Genomic DNA, 24,312 nt, shown 5'->3' with positions numbered 1-24,312 from the left:
TATTAGATTGTTATCCTGAAAAATGCGGCACTACAAACGTGTTCTTCAAATTTCCTTTTCAAGAAGATGATCATGATCATGAATATACTCTTTTCTACAACTGCAAAACACACAGATTGACACAAGGGGGCGCCAAACACTCCATAGGATGAAATTCGTTTCAATTCTTTTATCCAGTTATTTTAATTTGTGCATTTTCTGTGTAGTGCATATCAATACGGATTCTGCAAAAATATTAATAAAACATTAATATTAATATACTATAATAATAACAATAATTATAGTAATATAATATTAGTATAATGCTGGTAATATAAATTCTAATTACCTTGTAAATACGCACACGGGTACCTTCTTGCAAGAGGTACGGGAAACAGATGCATAATTTTTGTACCATACATAAATCAATGTTCAGGTAGTTTGTTGAAAATCCCCCAAAATTAAACCCTACTGTGTCTTTTGAAGCAAAAATCACTATAAGACTCTTTTTTGGGAAACATATATATATATATATATATATATATATATATATATATATATATATATATATATATGTGTGTGTGTGTGTGTGTGTGTGTGTGTGTGTGTGTGTGTGTGTGTGTGTGAAAAGTAGTAAAGCTTCACTGAATAGTTTCTCATTTGTCACTCATAACTGAAGTTATAGCAGGTAAAATACTTGAATTTCTTTTGACAAACTTGTACATTCTGACCCATATAGAAATATTAACATTCAGATATTCATCCCACCACACAAACAGCAAATACACAAACTCCTCCACCTGAATGCTCACTTTTACCTGAGTTGATGTTCTCTTAGATTGGACAGGGCCTCCATGCCGTGTAAATACGAATACACAATCTCCAAATCCTGCAGAGAAAACAGAGAACAGAACTTCGTATTACTTCAGTACCTCACACACACACACACACACACACACACACACACACACACACGGACACATTGTGGGTAAAGGGCTGCAGTCAGTACACTCTTGCGCTATAACTGGGAGTGATTAAATGGAATTAGGGGAATGTTCAGACACAGAAACAAACAGCGTTTGAGACGAAACTCCTCTGTGTGAATTCAGCAAATTCACTGCGGCCTTTATACTACACAGGACACGTAACTGAAAGCCGCGGATAAACACTGCGTAAACATTTCAGACCTACAGAATAAAAACAGAGTCGAGTCTACTCTGCAGACGGAGAGCAGGATTAAAACTATATATATATATATATATATATATATATATATATATATATATATATATATATATATATATATATATATATATAAATAAAATATATAAAATTTTATCATAATAGCAGCTTCCAGCCATTTATCTATTTTAATTTATTCTGTAAAAAAAAAAGTCTGAGATGCATAATGTGATGTCATTAATTACGATATTGGATCATAGCTTTCGTGTGTGTGTGTGTGTGTGTGTGTGTGTGTGTGTGTGTGATGGAAGAAAAAATAATTAAAACAAACTTCCCATGCCATGATATTGGCCCCCTTAAAGGCCCCCCATAATATTTCAGTAGTAGAAAACGATTCCTAATAATTCTCATAAAAAAATAAATAAACAAATAAATATTAAAATAAAAAAAACATTCATAATAAACTTTTCACAGGTAATTTAGACCTACTCCTTGGTTCGATTTACAAAATTGGAAATGTAAAATGAGGTAATTTAAAATAAAATTGCCTTGATAATAAATGCTGACATGAAAATGACAATTCTGTTACTTTTGTTATTTATGTTATGAAAATATTAAATAATAAAATATTGTGCTAGGATATGGCAGGATTCAATTTGTTTTCACTTGGGGAATTGAAAGGAGGTGCCTCGGTGTGTGTGTGTGTGTGTGTGTGTGTGTGTGTGTATGTGTGTGTGCGTGTATGTGTGTGTGTGTGTGTGTGTGTGTGTGTGTGTGTGTGTGGTGGGGGGCAAAACACAGTGCCCCCTGTCCTTTCCCTCTAAAGCCACACCGCTCTAAAGTACTGGGCCACCTTTGTGTTCACAAAGGCATGCTGGGATAGCGGTGGGACAAAAGAGGCTCTGTCCTCACACACAGACTTGAATTAACATGCTTTCAGAGAGCCTATAATACACACAAAGGTACTTTACTCTCTTTTTATCACACAAACACACACACACACACACACACACATACACACACACAAAATGTTAGTCTTTTGATATTCTTTTATAACCTTCGCCACTTTTAGGACTTCCTCAACCGAAACAGTGCTCCCTGGTGATATCTGGATTATGTTTGAAGCTAAAGTAGGTTCAAATCAGAGAAATGTTCATGTATGGTTTTCTCAACAAATCAACATCATCATCATCAAATCTGAAATGAGAGATCTAGTACCATGGACAAGACCTGCCACTTTGTTTCAAAAAAGAAGAACAAATAAATTTGGGATTATAAATCACACTAATGCAACATTTTTCTTACAGGATTTCAACAACAAAAAAAAAAAAATATGAGATGCGTTTCAGCCTGTGTCTCCATCTTCTGTTGCTCCTCAGAACTGCAAAACTAGATATTAACGTCTATAGCTAAATTTTAGATACACTGGGTAGCGCAAAGGGGAACGGGAAATTTTGGAACAAGGAATTGGCGTCCCTGGGACATCTGCAATTGTCTGGATCCAGTGCGACTTTGTTTTGAACCACTTTTGAAGTCCCTAGATGGTGTTCGAACAACACTCACACCAGAGAATATCGAGGTTGTTTTAGCTCCATCGTGAGGAGCCCTTTGCCATTTATTTGAAATTCCTTTGGCGTGCCACTCGCATCTCCTCACCGATCTTATACCTCGTTAGATCTTGAAGGCTTGTTGCGCACCACTCCACTGCTCCATGATAACTAATGGCAAGAGCTTCGAAACAAGCTCGCACTGCTTCCACTGACGCCTCAGGGTCGCTAACTCCTGGTTCCAAAGTTTGCACCACCCTGTACATGAACATCCCATTCCACATTTAATCTCCATTTCCTTTTAAAATAAACTCACCTGGAAAGATGTTTTCCAGAGGATTTTGGAGTGTAGTTGTGGAGATTTGTTCATTCTGCCACAATTGTGTTTGTAAAGTCAGGTACTGATGAAGAGTGAGGAGACCCTGGGTGAGACCTGGGGTTCAGTCAGACACTCAGCATCCCAAAGTGTTGAGGTCAGAACTCTACACAGCCTAAATACTTATAAATCCTTTTGATTGGTCGATGTCTTTGGCGATTGTTTAACATTAAAAGTGTGCTTTTACAGAAAAATAAACAACAGCATGTCGTCGTGATGCATTCTGAGGTAAAAACTACATTACAATTGCTTATAAGCGATTGCCAAATGACACGTCATACTTTTTAAGGCTATAGTTTTTAAACTTTAGCATTTTAATGTAGTAAAAGGCACATTCGTTTCTGTTCTTTCTCACAGCTACGAGTGTTCGTTTCCAAAAACCACCTATTTTTTCCCCCTCATTTAATCAAAATACAAAGCTTTCCATTTACGGGAAAGAAACCCTGCAGGGCCTAAAAACGTTCGGCTTTAGCTCTGACACTGGAGACGCCTTCCATCAATGCTAAATAAATAAATATCCTCACAGTTAAACTTTTATTTTTGAGAGAAAAAAAAAATTCAAATTACTTTCAAAGATCATTATTAGCATCTGATATCATGTGAATTAATTATTATCGAAAATATTTCCTATAGAAACTAGAGATACTGTAAGCTAATACTATAGAAACATCAGCATTCGCCTTGCAGCAGGAACTCAATGTGGAGAAAGTACACAGATTCGCCACTAGAGGCCAGTCAAGTTCAGCTTTTTTCCCAGCATTGTTGCAAGCTGGAATGAAACCAATATCAGGGTGGTGTGTGTGTGTGTGTGTGTGTGTGTGTGTGTGTGTGTGTGTGTGTGTGTGTGTGTGTGTGTGTGTGTGTGTGAGAGAGAGAAAATGCTTCGGAATACAATATGGAAAGAATGTATGGAACCCTGTTTCGTTAACTCTGACGTCCAAATGATTAATAACAGAAGGCAAACCTCACTCCTAAAAACTGTAACAGCATACAGTATATACATACACATTTCTGTTTTGCGTGTAGATTTTCTGATCTGATGCCTTAAAGGCGTGCATGATTTTAGAGCTCCTGAGGTGGCTGATGAAGCTGATGAAACCGCTGCTCTCTCAGGTCACGAAATCAAGCAATTGCCAGGGCAGTAATCAACGAGCCAAGTGATACTTAAAGAGCACGACGCTCCAAAGACAGACGCTTCTGTGTACAACACGCCCACCCACCGACTCCAATCTACACAAAAATCAAGACTGAACAATCACTACATCAGTAAGGCTTTGCCAAAACGACACCAGATCTTTTCCTCAATCAGTTATCCTTTCTCTTTCTTTTTTTTCTTAATAAGAAAACAAAAAACATATGAGAAGAGTTTTCAGCAAAACATTATTTACAATTCCCTGTTACTGATAGACTTACATAGAACAGGCCCATCAGTTTACTTGCTTGCATAAGTATTTAACCCCCCCCCTCCACAATGCACCATGGTAATCTCACTAATCCCCTGTTTACCCCTGGTGTAGGTCCTACATGCTTCCAAAATTGTGCCATATTCATTTCGAATCATATCAAATATATCGTCTTGACGTGAATTTGAGGTTATCGAGTATATCAAAAGCAAAACACACCCACAAAGATAGAAAATGTCTAGATTTATTATCATTTCATATAGTTAGAAGGGCCGTTTTGCTTTTCTCCTAAAATTTGCTATTGAAATATATTATAAAATGTATATTAATCTATATTTGTATGGTAATATTAGAAGATACTGGTTTCATTTGCTTGGTAAAAGCCAAAATGTCTTATTGTTCTAATCGACTGATTAAATGGGAGAATTTGACTCAAAACATGACGCACACTATTAGAAAAAAATGACTTTATAAATGTAAAAAATGGTTATAAAAATTTTTAAAAACTCAATTTAAACTCATTAGAAAAAAAAAAAATCTGTGTCATTGCTGTGAACTGACCACCACACACAGTATAAAGAATATGAAGAAGAACAACTATCGAAACATCATTTGTTGTCAATACACTTCTATATTGAGATGTGGGATACCCATCAAACTCATCGGTGTTCGTTTATTTAAGTCTGCTCTCGAACACACTCCTGATGAGCAGCTACTGTATATAGTAATTGAGATCACATGGCACTATTTATCCGTAGGTCACCAAAACCTTTACGTAGGAGTGAATGCTTAAATAAGAATATTTTTGATTTTAATAATGGTGTGGCGTTTTGTGTTCATTTATGACGTCCAATCCCAATGGACTCCATTTCACGTCCAGGTCAAGGGGGTGAACACTTTTGTCTGGCAAGGTAATATTACTCGAAGCGACGCATCGATCCTTTCACTGTCTCATGTTCAATGACTTCCTCTCGAGGTCCTCGGGGACGACAGGCGCGCCACGTCCTGCGATTGAGACAACAGAGAAAGCTAAAAGCTTTCTTAAGTGGCCACACCTAACAGGCCCTGTTCCTCCCCCCAGGCCCCAGCTGTGGTTACTGTGGTAACATGAGGGGTGGCAAGGCCCTTGGAGAGCAAAAAGAGAGGGGGGGTGGGGGGGGTGGGTGACAAGAAGAGCACTTCAGCCTGGGCCTCTGTTCATTCAAAGAGGTGTTTGTTTTAATCTGCAAATCCGACCCCAGAAAACTGACAAATTACAAATTCATTGTTCAAATTCATGTCAGAACTAGTCAAAGCAAGATTTCAAGCTGGAATTGAGAAGAAAAAGAGAAAAAATGTTTCTCCTGAACATTAACAAAACCTAACTGCAAGGGTTTATTATTATTATTATTATTATTATTATTATTATTATCATCATCATCATTTCTGCAGTTGAATGGGGAGCTACAATGCTGAAAATTCTATTTTACACACTGATCAAACTTATTATAAAAATCGAAAAATATTTTACCACAGAATAGTTTCTTCAAAGAAAATTCTACCAACATTTTTTTTACATTAAAAAAAATTGAGAATAAGAATAAAATAATTTTCCTCAGCACTGACAGCTTTCCTCATTAGCGCTATTTATCTCCTCACCACATGGCTAATTCTGCTAAGCTAACAGCCCTCATCTGCCAGCCAGACGACGACTGTGCTTAGCAGTCAAATTAAAGGTAATTAAATTGTTTCTAAAACAAACACACAAAAAAAATCCTTTCTGACATGGTTTTCTTTATGGGTTTTTTTGTTTTGTTTTATAAAGTCAGTCTTCTTATAAAAATATTAGAAACTTGGGCTATATTACAGCATGTTGAATGTGATATTTTGATAAGAATTAACATAAAATTTTACGTGTCATAGTACGAAGAGACAACATTTCACGAAAACCGCCACACCTTTCAAAACGGTGTCAAACATGAAACGTTTTTCATGATGGGACAAAATAAATGTCTTTTTCTGTGCAACAGAATCATAACATAAGGCAACTGTGTGGAAAATCAACCTGAGGTAAATAATGCTAAGGGGGTGAATACGATACAAATATTCATACTGGGAAAAAATATAAATGTTACACTTTTGGCTATGGTTCATTTCCTTAAAACAAAGAAGGGAAACTCTCACTGCTCAGTGCTCGCAGAAGTGAACTGCTCACTGCTCTACAATAATGGCTGGTTATCTGGAAATGCCGTTAAACGTGAAATGGTGATATGTGTATATAAAAATATATAAAAAACAAATTGCTGAACAAACTGACGAATAAATAGTATACTGAGAAAATCAAAATTTTCAGAGATTCAACATTTAAATCAATAACAATATCATAATGTATATTTTATTATAATAAGACCACCAAGAGTTTGTGCTACAAACCAGAAGGTTTGTCAGAAGATCTTTGTAATAATTCATCTCAAGGTTTGGATCTGCTTGCATTCAGTTGAAAACAGAGCAAACTATGCTCACCCTGTACCCCTGGGAGTTGTGGTGACAAAATGTTGGCTTATATTGTACAACAAATTGTTACTTTTCCTTCCAGCACACACTGCACACTGTTTCCCAAAAACGCAATTTTTCACACTATTGAACACAGCACAACAGTCCGAGCCAAACCCATAACAATACAATGCAGCACTTTATTTTAATTAAACCCAAGAGATCCATCTGCTTGATGGAAAGACCCTCGAGGTCAACTAAAAATAGAAGTCCACCCGGAGAAGGTGCTAACGCTAACACGAAAACACTAAAATGCTAGTGTTATTAGCTTACAGAGAGACGAGAGATAGTGGAACGCGCCATGCAAAGTTCCCAGACTACAGCTGGTGACAAATCGAGACTCGGCAACGATAATGTGAAGTGTATGGTGCGATTAGTACAGTAGCCTGGACACCTGCTACACCATGTGCCAACTTTAACGCCAGTCACCAGCTCACTTTTGGGGTCCAGAATTGTGTCCTGTATGCCATCTGGACTTGGGAGTGAATTGTAGATTGGCCTGTCCTTGAATTTTAACACTACATGCCTTCAGGGTATTTTTAGCCATCGTCAGGCAACAGCATGTGGAGACTTTGCCTATAAAGCAAGGTCACCGGTGCGAGCAACTGTGTATAGACACACAGAAGGCAGCAGTTAGAGCACAGTGCCATCGCATTTCTACATTCCGATTGGTCGAGAAGGTGTTTATAATGATTAACGCCCTCATTCTGATACATAATCAAACACATTACACATTTAATAATAATAATTGCAAAATTGCAAAATTGCCTGAATTCAAGTATGTAAACATTTACTGTATCTTAAACTTCAGCAAAAGGTAAGAAATTTAACTGGGCGCAGGGCGGCGGCAGGGCGGTGGCCCCGATTTGTTTGGACAAAATGTTTCCAATATCTTATTTTTGTAAAAAATTCGTTATTATTTATAATTGTATTTAATTCAGTTGTACCTCAGAGAAAAAATACATGAAATCCAATTTTGAAAAACTTTAGAATTTTACTAATCTGTATGCAATTTCCTTGATAACCAATCAAGTGGACCATTTATTACATCGCAATTGAATATCGCAATATTGACCACAATAATCGCAACATGACATTTTTTACATGTTCCACTAGATCTGGGAGTGTTCTTGTGCTTGTGCTCATTCAGCCACAAGGGCGTTACTAAAATCAGATACTGATGTAGGTGAGAACAGAGGCTGGAACAGGATTGGATCTGCTAGTTCAAATGAAGGGAAAATTTTATTCTACTGCGTCCAAAATGTCCTATACAATCATGTGCCTTGAACGCTGTGGTAACCACATGTGGCTGAAATGGTTAGGTGTCCCATTACACATGTCCATATTGTATACCACAAGGAACAAAAAAAATCAAAAGGGGAGAAAATGATCGACAGGGTCAATCAAATTTTTGTAAAAAGATTTTTACATACAGCATGCCCAATTACTTGAAGCGCTCCTATCTTAGTTGTATATTTTTATCTGAAAAATTCCATAGCCAAACCAAACAAAATTATCATATCATATCATCACACTATTATCATATTGTTATCAGTAATAAAATACTGATATTAGGAGGATGGGGATATTAACTATGGCTGGATAACAATAAAACACAAACAGGACAAAGCTAATCCCGATTTTAACTTAAAAAAAAATAAAGATAATCACGCAGTGTAATATAATATAATAAATCTACCATACGGATGTATTGCATGTTTAAGCAACGCAATGCAAACTGCTAATGCGTCTATTACAATAGCATTCATTTATAGTAGAAGGTGTTTGAAATAAAAAATACAACAAAGGACACCCAGAACTGTTGAGCAACTAGAATCCTGTACCAAACACATATGGGCCAACATGATATTTAAAAATGCTTTTTTTGCATAAAATATTTTCATTAATTAGGCAGAATTTAGGGGGTGTGTTTGACACTATTTGTGCACACCCACACACACATTCTCTTCCTTGCCGTCATATACAATTTAATTCATGAGGGAGTGCTGCGAACCTGCTGGCCTTGTCAGTCTCCCGGCAGAGGCAAATCAGCAGGGAGACCAAAACACAGCAGCTTTTTTGCTTCGAATTAGAAAAGCTTGAGTTATTCTGCTAGAGGAGGGATTTTTCTACAAGCCTCCTGATGCATGTGCTGACAAAAAAAAAGAAAAAAGGAACGTGTTAATTAAAACAGAGAGAAACCCATTCCCACTACTCTGTCTGTTCGTCTTTTAATTAGTGGCAGAGACAGAGGCATCGAATCCGGCATCTGGTGCAAGTAAAAGAATCGCAGAACTGGCATATGTTGTTAGTTTTATGAAGCTTCCAAAACCATCGATGCCAACAACAGACAGGAAGTGATTACATAGCAGACAAGGATCAATGGTGCAGGAGCGCCGCGAAAGCTCAGGCTTCACACAGGCAACACCTCACAGCCAGGCGTCGCTTTTCACACTATGCTGCACTGAGATCCCAAGTCCTGCCAGAAGCTGCATTATTCATGCCTGTAACAGGGGTGTAAATAATTGACAGAGATGCTCCACTTTGTCAGCGTCAAGCCGGATCACGTGAGGCGCATAATTCCTGCATGACCCTCAAAAAGAAACCGGGTTTAACCAATTGTGCGTGTCAGCTGTTGCTCTTCGTGAAAGTAAACGCATCGTATGTGGTCTTACAACTGACGTGGACAATCAATAAAATGCCATTTCAGATTTTACTCTAAAACGTGTCTTGTCTGACTCTCTCCAAGTAAACTGCTAAGCATGAGACACGGTAAGTATATATTAATTAGAGGTCAACTGGTACTGATACCGATAGCTATCGATTTTCTTTTTAAATGAATACTCGATAAAAAACAAACGAACATAACACTCCATATAAAATAGTACTGAAGTATAATAATAATTAAAAAAGCTAAACAAAATAAATATGAATATATTCATATTTAATTCATATTAAATACAAATATTTAATACACCGCTCTCAGTGCAGCGCGCCGACTCGTGTAAAATCAAACAGCACGTGGCATCAGTGATTCGACCTCTAGAGGCGGCTTCCACAATGACAGTCGACGGAAGCCGGAAAAACTATCAGTACGGATTTTTGCCGATAGCCGATAGTTCCAGCAATTTACTATCTGTGCCAATTAATTGGCAAAACCAATTAATCGTTCAACCTCTAGTATTAATTATGTAAAACAATAAAAACCTGAATAAAGCTAAGGTGCCAATACTTTAAACATACACTAATGAGACAAAAGTATTGGGACATGTGACTTGCAACTAACTATGCGTGCTTTTTTCACAAATCGTCACCACCAAGTTGAAGGCAGAATGTCTCGAAGCAGTAACACTGAATTTCCCCATCCCTTAAAATAGGAGACCCAAACCTGTGTCCAGCGCGATAATGCCCCTGTGCACAAAGCTAAGATATTCTTTACATGGTTTGGAGAGGAAGATCTTTTGCTATAGAGCTATATACCCTATTGAACACCTTTTTGAACACCTCACCTACATCAGTACCTGACTTTACTTACACCCTTGCAGCTGAATTTTCACAAATTTTCAAAAGCACACTCCAGAATCGAGTGAAACATCTTCCCAGAAGAGTGGACGTTATTACAAGGGCAAATAGAGGCTAATGTGGAATGAGATGTTATTGAAGCACATACAAACCTTATGGTCAAACAAAATATTGTTGTGTAGCACACTAATATATGCATGTATTTTCCTGGAAATGATGAGAATCTATAATATCAAAGCCACGAAATTGCAAAAATGAATAAAAACAAATAAAAAATTCAAAAAAGGAAATTAAACTTTGCCAGTCATGAATGAAAATCTTGATGAAATAAAAATACTAAAACCAAATGCTAAAAGTGCATAATAGGAATCTAAACTCAACAATGGTTTCTTAGATACAATCTGGGAATTTTGCAAGATCATGGTTCATGGTTTACCAAATCCTACCAGGGAGAATCGTAGTATGAAGTAGACCATCTGCATTTTACATAATCATTACAGCCTTTCTCTTAAGCCCTGCACCCCTATACACCATGGATATGTTAGTTCTAAGAAATAACAGAAAGAGAACTCTTACAAAAAAGCATTGAAGCCAAAGAACCCACCAAGAACCAGAAGCTACTATACCACAACATGACCAAAAATACTAATGAGTTTAATAGAAAAGAATATAAAATAAAATGTGTTTTCCTGCAATTGTGCTGAATTTAACTTTGGATATTAGCTCTAAATGGCAAAAAAGCACAATAAATCATAGTGTAATATAATATTATAAATATTACTGTAGTCATGTCACCCAAAATGTTCTTGCAACAACATCTCAGGTCTACAGTGTACACATTATTTAGTCAAAAGGTAAATACCCGTTTCTGCTGTTTCAGTTCCCACAGTTTCACTTAACAGCTACACCGCCATTAGTCATTTAGTAGCTTTCTCGGTTATCAGATCAACTCTCACGGCATCAAAGTGCTTGTGTTCATGTAGCCCCTTATTTTTATTAATAATGGTCTCAATGCTCAAGAATAGTGATGCTATTGTTGTTGATATCGTGCTATGCCAAGCTAGTTAATGAAAATTCATTATAGGTGTGTATAGTATTAACTACCATCTGGGGTTCCACTGGAAGGGGGTTTAGAACCTACACACATCTTTACCCCATGGATATGTTTGATCTACGAAATAAAAGAAAGAGACCTACATAATCTCTATGACAATAGAACCCCTCAACAAAGCACTGAAGCCAAGAAAATGACTGAGAACATCTTATTAAGGCTTCTGACAGATGCAAGCACTGGCGTCATCCCATCGCACAACACACACTCACTCGTGTTAAATAATTCAAAGCGAGGAGGCGGCAGGCTGCGGAGTCCAAGGCGACGGAGGAAAAGTGGGTAGGAGCTTCTCCAGCAATCAATACAGCTACAAAACCGCCGATCCTGTTTCCTCAGACCTTCTGAAATGCATTGATAGATATCCAAATTGTGGGTTTTGGTCATCTGAGTTTTAAAGGTTTATAGGATCTCTGGATGGGTGAGAACAACAGTTGATGAACTGAAATCCTCATTTAAGGAAATCCCAAAACAAGCGTTTTAAAATTGCACTGAATCGTGAGAACCTTGTCATGACAGACTCTGAGGCTGTGGTTCATTAATCTATTCAATCTTATGGCTTGAGTACGTGTTTCGACACAAAGAAAGTCTAAATAATCGTGTATCTCACACAGTCAGGTCTGATACATCTGACAAACAGTCAGTGTGTATGACCACAATATTTCGATTATTTTTTTCAATGCAGTACAGTCTAAGAATGACTAGGTACAGGTCATGCCTTCAAACCTGGATAACATTTTGTAAATGCGACAGGATTTAGCCTTCTGTGAAACTGGTGCCATTACACCCCCCCGATCCAACATCCTTCAAACTGTAACCGGAAAATCAATCAAAAGGAAGGACAGAAAGTGACAGAAGTACTCCACTGCATGTTAATATTATAAAGACCATGTTCATATTAAAACAGATATTTCTCTCAGATTTGTCCTTCTGCCGTAACCTTTTTGAAATCGCTCTCCAAAGTGGATAAATTTAAAAACGCTGTTTACACTGCAAAAAACGGAGGCTTTCTAAAACGAGGACACGTTTTTAGTCATTGCCGTGAAGTTTCACAGAGTCGTAAAGTAAATAAACGGAAGGCGGAAAAAACAGGTCGAAGCACCTTACGTTTTGCTCATGCGCAGTACGGCGTAAGCATTTTTCAGTGCACGTTTTAGTGTGGATAAGCAACTTTTTGGGAAACGAATTAAAACGTGGACGCGGAGCATTCTAAGACAAAAACAACACTTTTAAAAGTATCTGGATTATTGTAGATGTAACCAAAGTACAGAAATCTAATACTAAAATAATACACTTAATTTACATACCAAAAAAAGCCATTGTAAAGTGGCAACAATAAATGATACAAAAACTTTTTGGGAAACTCTACAAAGAAGCAATAGCAATGTATATGTAGGTTTATTTTGTGTACATGATATAAATGTAGATTTATATAGGTTATATGTTAATATACCTCTTTATATTGTATATATGTGCGCTTATATCTGTATTTGCAAGAGTGAAAAGGAAAATGTATAGGACTGTGGTGAGACCTGAGATGTTGTATGGTTTAGAGACAGTGGCATTGAGTAAAAGACAGGAGGTGGAGCTGGAGGTAGCAGAGCTGAAGATGTTGAGGTTTTCATTGGGAGTGACGACGATGGACAGGATGAGAAATGAGTTTATTAGAGGGACGCCGCATGTAGGACGTTTTAGAAGACAAGGTGAGGGGGGTGTGATTGAGATGGTTTGGACATGTGCAGAGAAGGGACATGGAGTATATTAGTAGGAGAATGCTGAGGATGGAGCCACCAGGAAGGAGGAAAAGAGGAAGGCCATGGAGGAGTTTTATGGATGTGGTGAGGGAAGACATGCAGGTAGTTGGGTTGAAAGAGGCAGATGTAGAGAACAGAGGGGTATGGAGACGGATGATCCACTGTGGCCACCCCTAATGGGAAGAATTAAAGAAGAAGAAGAAGATCTGTTCATATACCTTTACATATGTAACACTGTGGTCCTGTGATGCACGGTATTTGCTTTATATGTTTCCAAAAATGGTGAAATGACAAATATCACATATATCAAGTTGAACTAAATAATCTTACACTTATACTGAAAACAATAAATGACGGGAACAAAAATGTAAAAAAAAAAAAATTGTAAAAAAAAAAGGTTAAGCTGATACTTCAATACTAATTTTTGTTTTAAAGTGACACTTCGGTGGACAGGAACATTTTATTTCACATAATTTTCAGCTTTTTCATTCCCATTTATTTCACATCCACACTGAAAAGATTTAAGACAATAAATGAAAGCAAAGACTAAACTAAAAACGAGGGAGCGTAATTTGAGAATCGAGTCACACCAGTCATTTTGGCATTAAAACACTGAACAATGCAGTCTATCAAGGCAGACGTCATCTCGATACTCCACTTTTTTACAGGAACATACAGAACAAAAATACCGAATGCAGCAGATCCGACTCTGTTGTGTTTTTGCTATCTGTCTGGCCTGGTTATTTTTAGGCCTGGGCTTGAGTGGGTAGCGTTGAGATCTTTTCCACGCTCTGAACCACAAGTGAACCGCAATTTCTGCTTTGTGGCAGAAAACATTTGAGAGTTGTTCGACCGGGGTCATGGTCCTTACAGACGGGAACGGTGCCAATAATTCAAGAGATAACACTTGCCCTTTCCGCTTCGCACAAAGTAAACCAAAACCCATGCAACAGCTACACGCCCTTACATAACGCACAAATCTCAGGATATTTTTCAAGTTTTGGAGTTTTGTTTTGGAGTTTCCAAAAATACAGAAAAACAGGAATGCGATTGCGGTCTTACATGCTGCACTGGTTCACATGATGTAGTCTAAATACTAGCTTTCTATACAACCAATCAACACTCTCCGTGTTTCTTTTTCTAACCAACCAAGATATTAATTCACATGAAATAACAGTCTTTATTTTGCATGCTAGCAAACCTGACTAGATGTTTTAACCATAAGCCCAACTTTACCTCATTTGGTATTAACCTTATCTCCAGATAACACAAAAAATTATAATGTATAAATGCTAGCAAACATGTTCTAATTGTGTCTATGTTAGCTTGGGTTTAACTGGTTTGCTAGCATTACTTAATTTAAAGAAGATATATGGGACAAGTAGTTTACATGACATACTAGCCTTATAGTCTAATGTTAGTCAGACTGTTAGCAAACCTGTCTAAGCATTATCAACTCATAAAAAGCTGTTTTCATTTTAGCAAGTTTTGCTAGCTACCTTGACTTTTAGCTAGATTTTTAGCTATCCGGGATCAGCACACTGCTTTACAATTGAGTAATGTGTTTTAGCTATTTATGCTAGCAGCCTATATTGTACTGTTTTAGCCTGATTAGCCTTTCAGCAATGACAAAATAATAATCAGAATAATAAAAAATAATATAGACACTATATAGCACAGTGTAATTGAAAGTGTGTTGTGATAGTAACGTAGCACGTATATATTCAAATTTATGTAGTTCTAAAAGAAAAAAGAATAAAAGTAATGAAGAATAGTATGTCAGTAAATGTAAGAAAAATGTATGCAATTGAAAATGTATCTTAAGCTGTTTATGAATGGCTGGCTAGTTTTCTTGCTAACCTGGCTATGCTTAAGGCGAGGTAATCTGTTAGCAAATCTACTAAGGCTGATAGTTGTAATTATATATCAGAAAGAGCCCAAGTGTATGTAGCTTACTAGCTATACTGGCTATTATATAATAGAATATATCAGGCAGTGTGCAATCTTTTAAACACATAATATTTCGAGTAATATTTGGGCAAATATTAGCTACCGTGTTTTATATCTTGGTTAGACTCAAATTAGGGGGCATTATTGTCAAACGTAGCTCAACTATGTGCCTAGTGCTAGTTTGACTTGACAGGGGAAAAAAAGAAGAAAAATTATTAAAAATGAGCCTCCAAGCAGATTTAGCCTGCTAGGTATGTGTGTTCTATAAAAGCCAGTCGTCAGGGATCTGAAAGGTCAAGACCGGAGGTTTCAGACGCAACTACAGCGTTCCCGATCGACCTAGAAACATGATCAACAAACAGAAAATTGGATAATTGGATAAACCAGGTAGAGGATAATTCAGGACACAAAGGTCTTTTCTCTTCCCTCGACAACCCACCGCACAATCATGCATGCTGAGGCAGGCAAATCGCAACAGTGTCCCTCTGCAGCACGTCGAGCGAAACCTTTTAAAAACAATATCCAATTTACTGTTCGATTTTAATGGTCCTGGGATTTAAACTGTAACATTCCACTGCAGTGGTGTTTTTTTTCGCCGTTTTCGCATTTAGCCAAGTGCCACTTGAAGACCAGCCCAATAAAGAACAAGTGCAGTTCCTCCTACTGGCGTGGTTTTATTTCTTCATAAAGCAACCGGGGTTGCTGAGAAACAGCCAGACAAAGCGTTGAGCTGAGGAGTATTCAAACTATTTGGCAGCATATTTTAGTCCCGTGGGGTTCAAAGTCTGCTCGGAGAGAAAGCGCAGGATATAAATCACCAAACGCAGACAGAAGCACTTAATATGCAGAAAATCAATCGGACCTCTTAATACTGCATCTTAGAAAAGAAAAAGATAGGAGTAGATGATATCTAACATTAGATGTGGGATTGAATTAAATTACAGGATTATGTGTTTTCTTATCTAACCTCATTTCAGTGTTTTTTTTTTTTTTGGTAGTTGCCAGATTTCTCACAAACGGGTCACATGTAGAGGGCGATAAACAACGTCTGGCACGCTGTTGTGCAAAAAAAAAAAAAGAAAAGAAAAAACACATGCTAAAGTCATGCGTTAAACATCTGAGCTGGATCATATGACAAATGCTGAGACAGGTGATGGTTTTTACGCGATGGTTTTATGGGGGGTTTTTTGTTACAGATTAAAAATGCATTGCAGCTTTATAGGCTTGTTAGCTTGCTGACTTGGTCGCCGTGTTTTTAACACTTTAAGGCAATAAAATTTGAGCTTTATTACAGATTTATTGACTTGTAGTGACACATACGGATGAACAAAAAGTGATGAATAAAATGAATGTGTAAATTTGTTTTTCAACCAAATGAAATAGAGTTCCTCATACACCTCGATTAAATGCTTTATTCTGATTGGTCCAATGGTGTTTAATCATTTCCTAAAGCAACTGTACAAATTTTTTTTTATAATAACAATTCAATCCTAACAATGTAACAATGTAAAAAAATACAATGTTGCTGGTGTTGTTTTCTATAAAAAGATTTAAAGAGATTGCAATATATTACATATTTAGGGAAGGAGTCTCCACTGGCAGTGATTTGTAACAATCAGATGTAATGCTGTAACAAACCATTTTGTGCCATCGGAAGGACTTCATGAAAAGCGACTTTATGGTTGCGATATTTACATTAAGAAAGGAGAAAAAAAGACAGGTACGGAAATGATGTTTGATAATAGCAACTTTAAGAGATTAAGTGAGTATTAAACAATATGAAATGTAAGTTTAAATGGATACAAATATAGCTGGGTGTCATACTATAAAAGTAACAAAAATAAAAAATTAAGAACAATAAATTATTTTTTGCGCTTTCATAGTTGCGATAATGCCAGTAAATTTTGATATTCAATGTTCAATATTTATGCCGTTATCCAGATTGACTTACAATCATATCATATAGAATACAACTAAGCAGTTGAGGGTTAAGGGCCTTGCTCAAGGGCCCGACAGTGGCAGCTTAATGGAGCTGGAATTTGAACTCACAACCTTCCGATCATTCTATAATTCCACAAATTGTACAGCACTGTGACACGATGCAGATGTCCTGAACTGAACTTAGCGTCATCTAATCTGTGCTTGTGGAACTGAAAAGCTACTTGGTGTGTTATTTCTGTCGAAAGTGTTTTGATTGAGGAATCCTGAGTTCAGTGTTTTGAATCTGGACTTCCTGTTTACAGAAGAACCTTGCCATCACCACCCTGAGCGCATGAAGCCACAGTGTGAGCACGTGAACAAAACACAACGCTATTTCAGCCTGCATCCTCAGGATACGACCTACAATGTCGACACCACAGGAAGTGGAGTCACAAGGTTGTTGTTTTTTTTCTCCGGACTTCCTCCTGACCGGCCGTGTACCGGAACTTCGTCAATGAATGTGATGTAAAAAAAAAAAAAAAAAGTTGAGATGACCCTGTCACGTTTCCGATCTCGAAATATCTTTATAAGTATGTGGGATGATACTAAAATACATATCACCACATTAGTAATAAATAAACACACACTAGTTGCATTTATACATTTTTTTTCTAATCTCTGGCGTGGTTGCTTTTTATCAGAACTGCTTCTTCATATATTAGAGCTGCATAACAAGCTGTACAGATATAATCGTTTTATCGTTACAGATAAGAGACAGCCACAGTGAACAAAACCTTGTAAAAAGAACAGCATTAAATGCATCGTAATCCTGCAGCAGGAGTTCAGGGGTTCATATATTTGCTTATGGAAACTGCTAGAATTAATTAGAATGTATTTTTTATTGCTCCGGTACTTTATTACATTTTATGGTATTATTGTGTTTAACTACACTTTCCTCAAGAACATAATCCAGACCATGAAATATAATGTTCAATAGAGAAGCTGCTTCAGTGCTCAGACTGAAGGGAACAGATTTAGATGCAGTGTGGAAACTCTAATACCAGCGTGTATACACTTCTTTAATTATTTAATTCAACTTTTGCAGACTCCAAATAAGCTGTGGGTTTTCAGCAACTTTCTTAATTTGTGTCAATGTAATTTTAACTCCTTCTACAGACAGATAGGATGATAATAAGAAGTAGAAGAAAGAAAGAAAGAAAGAAAGAAAGAAAGAAAGAAAGAAAGAAAGAAAGAAAGAAAGAAAGAAAGAAAGAAAGAAAGAAAGAAAGAAGCAGTATATTGGCAAAAGAAAGAAAGAAAGAAAGAAAGAAAGAAAGAAAGAAAGAAAGAAAGAAAGAAAGAAAGAAAGAAAGAAAGAAAGAAAGAAAGAAAGAAAGAAGAAAGAAAGAAAGAAAGAAAGAAAGAAAGAAAGAAAGAAAGAAAGAAAGAAAGAAAGAAAGAAAGAAAGAAAGAAAGAAAGAAAGAAAGAAAGAAAGAAAGAAAGAAAAGAAAGAAAGAAGCAGTATATTGGCAAAAGAAAGAAAGAAAGAAAGAAAGAAAGAAAGAAAGAAAGAAAGAAAGAAAGAAAGAAGAAGAAAGAAAGAGAAAGAAAGAAAGAAAGAAAGAAGAAAGAAAGAAAGAAAGAAAGAAAGAAAGAAAGAAAGAAAGAAAGAAGCAGTATATTGGCAAAAGAAAGAAAGAAAGAAAGAAGCAGTATATTGGCAAAAGAAAGAAAGAAAGAAAGAAAGAAAGAAAGAAAGAAAGAAAGAAAGAAAGAAAGAAAGAAAGAAAGAAAGAGAAGCAGTATATTGGCAAAAGAAAGAAAGAAAGAAAGAAAGAAAGAAAGAAAGAAAGGAAAGAAAGAAAGAAAGAAAAGCAGTGTATTGGCAAAAGAAAGAAAGAAAGAAAGAAAGAAAGAAAGAAAGAAAGAAAGAAAGAGAAGCAGTATATTGGGAAAAGAAAGAAAGAAAGAAAGAAAGAAAGAAAGAAAGAAAGAAAGAAAGAAAGAAAGAAAGAAAGAAAGAAAGAAAGAAAGAAAGGATAGCGGAATAGGTGAAACATGAATATTTAATAGTAATGTAATCCAGATCTACGTTTAATGGAAACTAGTTCTGATTTCCTCACGATGGGGTGATGATTTGCTCACGATGGGGTGAACTGCACTGAAGTACACGAGATACAATAATGACTGTATGATGGTGATTTTCTCCATCCTGAGGTCCAAATTTTAGTGCTTCTTCAGCACGAGCCTCACACTCCCAGTGATTGGCTCCCTGTGATTTCAACCCCGCTTTTGCCTGTTGGCCTCTTAAGACGTTTCATTTCACTCTGATAATTACATCTGACAAGTGGTGTTGATTTAAACAGAGCTCATTTCTATGCTGGCCCACACTCGCTCACTCATTCATGGCAACATGAGAGGCTCTCCTCACATCTTCCATCAAACATCACCCTCATTAGCATAGTTATCAAGTCCTACAGCAGCCACAGTTAATAGAAATATGCTTCTTATGCATCGCTGCTAATTATACGAGTTACTAATACACTCTCAACATGGAGACGTTCATGGGGTGCACCAAAACCCCCCCGCAAGGCCAGAAGTGCACAGAGCGGCCTAGAACCTGTGCTGTAAATGACAATACACAATAACGCAACAACCGAGTGGCTTATTTTTAGTTACTGATAAAACCGGTACACTTGACGGCTGTGCGATATCATGAAATCATGAATCACATGCTTTGCAGTTGCAGTATATTATAATATATTAAAAAAAAAATGATTCCTCCTAGACCACTGCAATTCTAATTCAATTCGTAATTCCATCTCCAAAATAAAGCATTTGGGAAAAAAAGTATAATCAGACAGTAGTTACATTTATTAATACAGAAAATCTGTGAAAAAGGTTTTGTTCTTGTTATCGCTTATGTTCTAGCAGCTATAAATCGGGATATTTTTTCATTCTTTATTTCTCCTGAAGTAAATTAAACAAAAAAGCTGATTTTCATTCTACAAAATTGCGAGAAATTGGTTACGTTTAGGTAAAAACACTACCAGTACAAACACAATAGTGTCAATAAAATCGACAGTAAGTAATAATAAACAAACAAAAGAAAAAGAAACAAACAATTTAAACCAAGCAAACAAACACAAACAACCAAGCAACCAAATAAAAAAACAAGCAAACCAGCTAAACAATATGTGGAATTGTCAGGATTTTCTTCTTTTAAGAGAAATTCTTGACACTTGACAAAAAACTATAAAAAATCCATAGCACTAGCGTTAGCCGCTAACCACTTCCTGGTTTCTTTAGCGTTTTCATGCACGCGCAAAACAAATGTTATATCCAGTACAGAGCCACAATGACACTGCGCTAACTCTAGGTTTTTTTTTTTTTTATACCCCTGGCATTTTTGTGTATGTTTTCAAGTTTAATAATAATAATCGAAACAAAGAATTTGTTTAAAGTGCGGGGCGGAAATTAAACAAACTTGTGGTCCGCCACTTAATATGTTCCCGAGGGAACTCGGATGTTCCGCATGTCCGAAAGCCCTGTACCAAAAAATTCGGTAAGAATACGTGTACCGTTACACCCCTATAGGATAGTACAAAAAAGAAAGCAAAAAAAGAAGGCAAGCAAGCAAGTAAGAATGCAAGAAAGAAAGAGGGATAGCAGGATAGATGAAACATGAATATTTCATAGTAATGTAATCCAGATCTATGGTTAATGGTAACTAGTTCTCGTACACGTTACGGAAAACATCCAAGAATAACAGTCATAACTGCTGTAACAGAAAAACTAATTAGCACCTTGCTAAACAAAATTGAGATTTCACAGTTTTCCATGATCACAAAAGCCAATAATGCCACAACAATGATTACCAAATAAAGTTTCAGCCTTACTGAGCACATGACATTACTACAGGATATTAATAATCCCATATAACACCTCATCGCTCACTGGGTTTCAGAAGCTTTTATAATGTAATACCTGCATGTGTTTACGACCTGATGAGTCAAATGTGCAAGTCAATCAAAATAAACAACTACTGCAAAAGTCTCAGCAGGGCATTAGGGGCAATGAAGTCATAATGCAGAATGACTGAAAGCAATCTCAGTGATCTCTGACACTTCTGAGATGTTTGTACCATTTACATCAGTGGGAATATGCTCGATCAGAACACCTGCACTTGCAAAGGATAAGGTAACAGGTGATTATTTTATTCCTAATTGAGAAAGTCTCAGTGAAGGAGGCGTGGCCTATGGGTCAGTTTTAATAAAGGAGGTATGGCTTTTGGATCAGTCTTAATGAAGGAGGTCTGGCTTTTAAACCAGTCTTAGTGAAACAGGTGTGGCATTTTTATGTTAGACGCAATAAAGGAACTGTGGCCTTTTGATTAGTCTTAACAACGGAGGTGTGGTCTTTGGATCAGTCAATGTGAAGGGGGTTTGGCCTTATGGATCAGTCTATGTGAAGGTGGTGTGGCCTTTTGGATCAGTCTCAGTGATGGAGGCGTCTTTGTATGTTAGTATGTTGTATATCCATACCAAGGAAGAACATGTGACCTTGAATGTCCATCCTAGTTCAGGAGGCGTGGCCTTCATTTGTCAGTCACAGTGAAGGAGGTGTGGCCTTGTATCAGTCTTAATGAAGGATGTTGCTTATGTGTATCTGTCCCACTAAGAAAATGTGGTCTTTGTCAGTCTCATTAAAGCAAGCGTGGGTTTGGTGTTCTTTCTTTCGTGACGATGGTGTGGCCTTTGTGCCTGTTAAAATGCTGGAGGTGTGGCCGTTGTGTCTCAGTAAGGGGCATTTTTATGGCTCCCAAACCTGGTTGGATGTGGCCTAATCAGGATTTAAACCCACGATTTAGCAATGTAAGGGCAAACATTTTCCTCTTTCACCACTTACACAAAAGATTTTCAACCTTAGTATACATTCTGTTTTATCATAGCTACAAGTTCTAAAAGCAGGCAAACGATTACACATTTTTCACACTGTCCAAACCTCTAAGGAAACTTTTTCCTCAGACGAGAACAAATAAAACGGATTTACACAACGAATCCCAACGACCAGCTCCTTCGAGGCAGTCTGAGGTCCTTTCCTAGCTAGCTTATGATTAGTCAGTGGTTAATATAAACTCTCCATGAAAGAATCTTGCTTAATGGGGCAGAAATAGAAACAGTACTCGGGCACATCTTATAACACACAAACAGGCCAGTGAAGAATGGCTTTAGCTAATTTGGCTTATGAGGTGCAGGGCTTTAAAAGTGCATAAGTAACACACTGGGGCTTAATGTGACATAGCAAAGCTTGGCAAATAAGATCAGCAAAACTAAATTTAGAGCCACAAAGCCTTGAGTTGAGAGAGAGAGAGCAAGAGGGAGACATGTGAAGGATCCATCTGGAGTCTAAACAAAAGCATGCATTTCAGTTTCCTTTAAAACCACAAACCCTCGGTTTGATAACGGCTCTGGTTCCATTCAAATGGGGTCCGGAAGAAAATGTGGCAATGTAAAAAATGTTTCAGTTAGCACTGTGACTTCTCAAAATGCCACTAGTTTACACACACACACAGTGTGATATAATTTAATAATTATAATAATAAGATATAATTAAGTCTTAAAATTCATGAGTGTCATCATTCATTAAAAAAAAAGGTTTCTCTTCTTAGTGTCACAATAGATTCAAAGTGCCAGTTTCAAAGAAACACAATCCATCGCTAACATTCAGATACCACGCCTCATTTATTAAGATGGATACACCCAAGCCACACCTCCTTTTACTCAAACTCACACATCAAAGCCACACCTCCTTCATTTAAACTGACACATCTCAATCACACCCCCTTTCACTCGAACTGACACTTTTAAGCCACACCTCCTTCACTTCAACTGACACACCCAAGCCACACCTCCTTCACTTAAACTAACACACCTCAAATCACACCCTCTTTCACTCAAACTGACACTTTAAAGCCACACCTCCTTCACTTCAACTGACACACCCAAGCCACACCTCCTTCACTCAAACTAACACACCTCAATCACACCCCCTTTCACTCAAACTGATACACACAAGCCACGCCCCCCTTCAACTCAAACTGCCACACCTTGTTTACTAAGATAACCTTCACCTTGTTCTGAAACTGAAAACATGAAGAAGATGTGGCCTGGGTGGGTCAATCCCAGCAAAAAGGGCTGTAGCCTTTCAGACAATCTCAATCAAGGTGTCAATCCCAGTGAATGAAGTTTGGGAGTTGTGCCAGTCCCAGTAAACAGGGTGTGGCTTTTGTGTGTAAATCCCAATGAAGGAGGTGTGGCTTGGATGTCAAGGGGTGTGTGGTTTACATATCAGTCTTAGACAGGGAGATGCAGCTCGGATTATTCAGTCACAGTGAGTAAGTTGGCTTTGGTATTTCAAACTCATTGATGGAGGCATGGCCTGTGTGTCAATCAAAATTATAAAGAAAAGTGGCTGTTAATCCAAATAATATTTGTGGTCTTTCCCCCCCCCAGTCAATTCCCGTAAAGGAGGCATGGCCTATATCTGCTATTTTAAGGTTTAAATGTATTAAAAGGTTTATATGTATTCCACGTATATGTTTTGTACATGTCTTTGTTCTAGGGTTATGTAATCACTCACAGATAACCATCAAATTATCAGTAGGCAAAATACGTCTGTAACAGTTATAAGTTGTAGTCGTTCCAGACAGACACGTTTAACTACAATATTATCAATATGTGCATCCTTATACTCTTTTAATCAGCGTAAAAGGCTTCAGAGCTGTTGCTATCAGATCCCAGAACACTTATGCTATCATAAAAACCACAAACAATAAAGATAAGACCCTGCTCATGAGGGTGTATCTTATCTCGCTCTTAGCACTGCATAACCCTGATAACAACCTGGTCTTCTGTTGCTGTGAATGCCGGACACACCGTAACCGAACGACGTTCGGTTTCCATTGGCAATCTTTGATCTCACACAAATGCATGCGAAGACACGTTCTTTAACGTTTATCGCTCAAACAAGTCTTAA

At 37.2% G+C, this 24,312-nt stretch overlaps 1 protein-coding gene across 8 annotated transcripts in view; it reads right to left on the bottom strand.

Annotated features, from left to right (window-relative positions):
* The window catches only part of rapgef2b (Rap guanine nucleotide exchange factor 2b), a 110,347-nt gene that overhangs the window by 75,982 nt on the left and 10,053 nt on the right, over window positions 1–24,312 (bottom strand). For all 8 annotated transcript variants that reach the window (XM_046849158.1, XM_046849157.1, XM_046849164.1 and 5 more), the window contains exon 2: window positions 798–868. In XM_046849158.1, the coding sequence (XP_046705114.1) occupies window positions 798–868 (71 nt within the window). The remainder of the gene's footprint in view (window positions 1–797; window positions 869–24,312) is intronic.

The sequence above is a fragment of the Silurus meridionalis genome, chromosome 5 (assembly GCF_014805685.1).
Source record: "Silurus meridionalis isolate SWU-2019-XX chromosome 5, ASM1480568v1, whole genome shotgun sequence".
Classification (NCBI taxonomy): domain Eukaryota; kingdom Metazoa; phylum Chordata; class Actinopteri; order Siluriformes; family Siluridae; genus Silurus; species Silurus meridionalis.
This window is presented reverse-complemented; position numbering and strand designations above follow the sequence as displayed.